We start from the raw sequence: 5,445 nt of genomic DNA on the forward strand, positions 1-5,445 counted from the left end.
TCCGCCTTCGTTTTGATCTATATATTTCCATCCGGGTGATTTAGAAAGTAGATTCTCACCATGGTAACTAAACGTTTTCCGTGATCTATTCGATTGAACATGATACAAATTCGTGCACTTCAAGTTGAAGCGTGGAACCTTATTGAACCTTGTACACCAGCTCTGAGCACGAGCCATTTCCCTCTTACTCTTAAAGCCGCAGAGGGCTCTAAGCTGGCCATCTGTTTTAAGTAAACCATATTCAAGTTAAAAAGTAAAGTTAAAAGTTAAGGATTGTACCCACTTGAAGCTTGTATTGGGTGGTAATGGCCTTGGGGAAGGTGTTTTTGGTAGTTCTGTAAGTTCTGCTCCCTGGTAATCTTCTGTAAATTCCTCCACTTCTTTGCAAGGATCTTCAAACGCATCATCACCCTGGTCAAAATCTTCTATGTCTTCCTCATCACTCGAGTCATAGATTGGAGGTTGAGAGAAATCTACCTCCGCATCATCTTCGTATTCACTCGGGGAAGATACTTCGATCTCAGAGAATTCACTTGCGGATGCAAGTTCATCACTGAGAAAACTTGACTTGTGACTATCATCATCAAGAGAATTTGCTTCTTGGATTATTTCGTCTGATTCTTCATAAACGATTTGCCTTGGGGATTGTGCGCTATCCTCCTTAGCATTAACTGTAATGTCCTTGATGGATTTCTCTTCAGCTCTGGATTCCCATGGAGGTTCAACATCTCTAAGATCTTCAACCAACTCTTCTTCTTGTACAATGACAGCTTCTTCTACTTGTTCTAGTACGAATTCATGCTCTGTCTTGTCCACTGGAGTCTCTAGTGTCTCCTTCATGCTACGCTCTTCATTAGATTGTCCACATGGGGCTGTGGTCGGTCCTTGAATATTCGCGCGTCTAGAAGCTAATTGAATTACTGCTTGCTCCAGTTGTCGAATGGTTGTTTGAAGTTTATTTACTGTTACCTTGAGGTGAACCTCTGATTCTCTGGGTGATGGATTTGGACATGAAACATAGGGAAGTGGTGGTGCTTAGGGTGATTGGATTGGAACTAGGGTAGGAAAGGATCATACGTTGGCGAATGGTGAAGAGAAGCTTGTGAGTGTGGTGGTTCGAGGTTATGTTGAGAGGATGGTCTATAGGCACGGGGTGGGGCAAAGCAAACTTTTGGCAAGGTATGAGAAATTGGAAGTCCAGACTTAGTTATTCTTATCAATAACAATGAAAGTTGAATCTTAATTCCACTTAGTCAACCTTTACTAAAGCAAAGGAAAGTCAAGGGACTAATTAGTTTGATCTTCGAATCCTATTTATTTCCTGAGAAAAGGTTGGGATTATTGAAGCTCAGTTCAATTAGCAAAGATAACAGTTATCAATTATGTTGAGATAAGATAACTCCTAAGTTACTGCTTTCTTAACCAAGACCAAAAGAGGAAAAAGTAAATTTACTGGAATAAAAATGCCTTCAGATGTAAAGCAACAATAACATAAATTAAAGAAAGCAATCATAAATTGAAATACCTCAAATAACATTAATAAGGGAAATTATAATCTAACATGAAGGGTTCATAAACTAGATTGGAAGAATAAATAAAAATAAAGAATCTGAGATTGAGAGTCACTCCTAAAACTAAGAGAAGTCCTAAATCCTAAGAGAGAGAGGAGAGAACCTCTCTCAAAACTAGATCTAAAACATGGGAAATAACTAAATTGGCGAGCTCTCTCATGAATGGATGCATTCCCCCACTTTATAGCCTCTAATCTGTGTGTTCTGGGCTGAAAACTGGGTCAAAAGCAGCCTAGAAATCGCCCCCTGCAATTTCTATTACGTCCAGGTCGCGGGCAAGTGACGCGGAGGCGTCGTCCATGCGGCCGCGCAGGTTGAGGTTCGCAGATGCGACGCGGACGCGTCATTCACGCGTTCGCATTGCCTAACTTTGAGGCAGCTATGGCAAATTATATATCAAATTGAAGCCCCGGACGTTAGCTTTCCAACGCAACTGAAACTGCGTCATTTGGACCTCTGTAGCTAAAGTTATAGCCGTTTGAGTGCGAAGAGGTTAGGCTGGACAGCTTAGCAGTTTCTCCAACTTCTTGTATTCCTTCCACTTTTGCATGCTTCCTTTCCATCCTCTGAGCCATTCCTGCCCTGTAATCTCTGAAAACACTTAGCACACATATCAAGACATCTAATGGTAATAAGAGAGGATTAATAATAAGCAAATATAAGATCAAAGAAGCATGTTTTCAATCATAGCACAAAACCAGGAAGGAAAATGTAAAACATGCAAATAGTATGAATAAGTGGGTAAAGAGTTGATAAAAACCACTCAATTGAGTACAAGATAAACTATAAAATAGTGATTTATCACTAACATCCGCGGCTTCAAAATGATATAAAATTTGCCACAGTTTCCTGGTGTTTAAGGATGCGTACGCGTGATGTACACGTATGCGTGGGAAGCTGCACGTGACTCACTAAAGGCAACTCGTGGCCAGCGATTTCTGAAGCATTTTGGGCCCAATCCAACTCACTTCTAATGCTATTTAACCCAAGGATTGAAGATGGATGAGGCAATTAGTTGGTTAGTTAGTTTTAGTTTAGTTTTCATCGTGCTTTAGTTAGTTTCTAAAGAGAGAAGCTTTCTCCTCTCTCTAGATTAGGGTTCTTAGTTCTTAGATCTAGATCTACTTCTTCTTCTCTTCTAATTTTCCTTTTCCATCTTTAATTGTTCTCTGGTAGTTGTAGAATTCTTCTTCTCTTGTAGTTCTCTTGTAGTTCTTTTGTATTGTTAGTTGTAGTCTATGGATTCTCTTGTAGATCTACATTTCCTTTTAATGCAATTCATGATTTCTTTGTTGTTTCATAATTACTTTGGTTCTCTATTGTTGATCTCTTACTTTTGTAGTTGTAGATTCCCTTGATTCTTGCAATTTATGTGTTGTTTGTTTGTATTGCCCACTAGGTATTTGTTGAAATGCTTCTTCTAGTTATGAGTTAGATTTTTGTTAAGAGTCATGAGGGTTCTGCCATCAGGGATCCGATGATGGATCAGTATGAAGTTAACCCCGATGACGGAGACGATGCTGATGATGAACCACCCAAAATTTCTGATGATGGCGACGGGGAAGAAGAGATGAACTACTACGGTGAGACACAAATCGCTTTGACAGAGCCTGTGATTTCTCGATTGTATGACTGACCGGATCACTTCTCTCGGTTGAATCTCGATGCAATGACTTTGGATTGGTCATTTAAGCAAGGAGGCTCTGAAGAGGATCCAAGCAATGAGTTTGAGGTTGGACAACACTTTCAGAACAAGGAAGAAGTCATGTTGGCAATTAAGATGTACAACATCATGAGGGCTGCAGAGTATAAAATAGTAGAGAGTGACCATTTGAGATATAATTCACTGTGTATCCAGTTTGGGCCCGGTTGTTCTTGGAGCATATTTGAGATATAATTCACTGTGTATCCAGTTTGGGCCTGGTTGTTCTTGGAGCATACTTATATCATATCGTCAGAAGCAAGAAAAGTGGGAGGTTAGGAGATACACTGGTCCTCATATTTGCATGCAAACATCAATAGGTCAAGACCATCGTAGGTTGACTTTGAAGGTGATTGCTCAACACATTTTCACAATGGTCAAAGCGGATCCAACAATCAGCATCAGGGTGCTGCAAGGAGGTCTAGAGAATCACTTCAGTTACAAGGTGTCCTACAGAAAGGTTTGCCTTGCAAAACAGAAAGTCATTGCTAGAACATATGGTAATTAGGAGGAGTTATACAGCGAGCTTTCGCGCTGGTTATTCGTTATGTAGATGTACTTGCCCGGTAAAATTTATTTCATTGTGGCTGTTCACTATTAAAAAAGACACTGTCTATATGTGCTAATTGATAATGGGTCTTTAGGTACTTGGGTGCAACTTGTGACACAGCCTTGGCCTAGTTCAACCGACACAATCATGTTTTATCGGGTTTTTTGGACGTTTCCACTGTGTGTTGAAGCTTTCAAGCATTGCAAGCCACATATTTCTATTGATGGTACCCATTTATATGGTAAATACGGTGGGAAGTTGTTGATGGCCATTGCTCAAGATGGCAATGCAAACATTTTACTTATTGCATTTACCGTTGTTGAGGGTGAGATGAAGGAGGCATGGTCGTTCTGTCGTATCTGTGGCAACATGTGACCACAACCCAGTGTCTTAGTGATTTCAGACAGACACATGTCTCAAGGTCTTCCAGGAGGGGGAGCCACCTGATATGCACCCGAGAGTCAGATGCATCTGGGAATAGGATACCCCCTATCAACTGCATGATGTACCCTCTCGTGTACCTCAAAAGACACTAGGATCCTGCTCCAACTCTCCGATGACCGTGTTGTGGAACCATGTGAGCTTTACAGTCCACTTGGTCTGTGACTGTCTGTCATCTGGGCCGGGAACAACACCTAGTACCTACTAACAAAAGTTTTCAATGGTTCATCCCTGATGGTGCTTCTCCTAACCACCTATGCATCCACTCACAAGATCACCATCGATCCTCAGTCCCAGCTGATAGGCCAGGTCCTGCAGGGTGATAGTCATTTCCCCGCATGGTAGATGAAACGTGTGCGATTCAGGCCTCCACCTCTCTATAAACGCTGAGGCAAGTGGCCAGTCATGCTCGAACTCAGCTATATAGGCCACATACTCAAACCCAACTCATCTGGGATATGGCCTAATCTGCTCCGAACGTGTTATCAAATTCTACCTGGTGCGCAAGATCCAAGATGCCTACCAAACAGAAACATAAAATTAAAAAAAATTAACCGAGAACACCTAAAATAACAACTTAATTGTTTATTAATTACAATGAAATAAACAACAATCATAAAAGTGTACCACTCGATCGAGTCTGCCAGCAATATGCTCGGCTTGATCTAATCTGTAAAGCATCTCCTCGTAGCCCAATAACTGCTACTCCATCTAACCACACTCTAGTGAAATCAAACAACATATACTGAACTTAGTTCCTTTCACATCAACTAAATTCCAAAAACAACGTATTTAAACCTACTAATTGTCTACCTTACTTCTTAATCAGTTTATAAACTTACTAACTAAAATTTATCCCAACTACATGACGATGTTAGCTAACACCCTAAACAACCCTAATTAATAACTAACTGAATCCTAAATTTTACTAATCATGTTTCTTTCTACTCTAACTTAACCTAACTAATTATTCCACTAATTACCTTGTAATTCATTACTTAAACTAATAATTCTGAGTAACCTAACTAACAATTGACTAACAACTTATACTAATTAACATGTTATAAACAATAAACAGCAACTGTACTTAAAAACAATAACATAAAAATTCTAACTAACATGTTATAAAGTCTAACTAACATGTAAAAAATAACTCTAACTAACATGTAAACAGTAAATTT

General features: G+C 39.8%; 1 protein-coding gene across 1 annotated transcript; it reads left to right on the top strand.

Moving 5' to 3' along the window:
• On the top strand, positions 3,052 to 4,198 carry LOC107606324. Its single transcript, XM_016308374.1, has 4 exons — positions 3,052 to 3,183; positions 3,265 to 3,387; positions 3,485 to 3,773; positions 3,918 to 4,198. The coding sequence occupies exons 1-4, from the start codon at positions 3,052 to 3,054 to the stop codon at positions 4,196 to 4,198; spliced, it is 825 nt and encodes a 274-aa protein (XP_016163860.1).

Source organism: Arachis ipaensis, chromosome B01 (genome assembly GCF_000816755.2).
Source record: "Arachis ipaensis cultivar K30076 chromosome B01, Araip1.1, whole genome shotgun sequence".
NCBI classification, from domain to species: domain Eukaryota; kingdom Viridiplantae; phylum Streptophyta; class Magnoliopsida; order Fabales; family Fabaceae; genus Arachis; species Arachis ipaensis.

What these genes read in the sequence shown, in the direction of transcription:
- LOC107606324 (XM_016308374.1), top strand. Translation starts at nt 3,052, where the DNA reads ATGGATCAGTATGAAGTTAACCCCGATGACGGAGACGATGCTGATGAT. An exon ending in AAATCGCTTTGACAGAGCCT is followed by an intron (nt 3,184 to 3,264) that starts GTGATTTCTCGA and finishes TGGTCATTTAAG; the next exon opens with CAAGGAGGCTCTGAAGAGGA. An exon ending in AGTCATTGCTAGAACATATG is followed by an intron (nt 3,774 to 3,917) that starts GTAATTAGGAGG and finishes ATGGGTCTTTAG; the next exon opens with GTACTTGGGTGCAACTTGTG.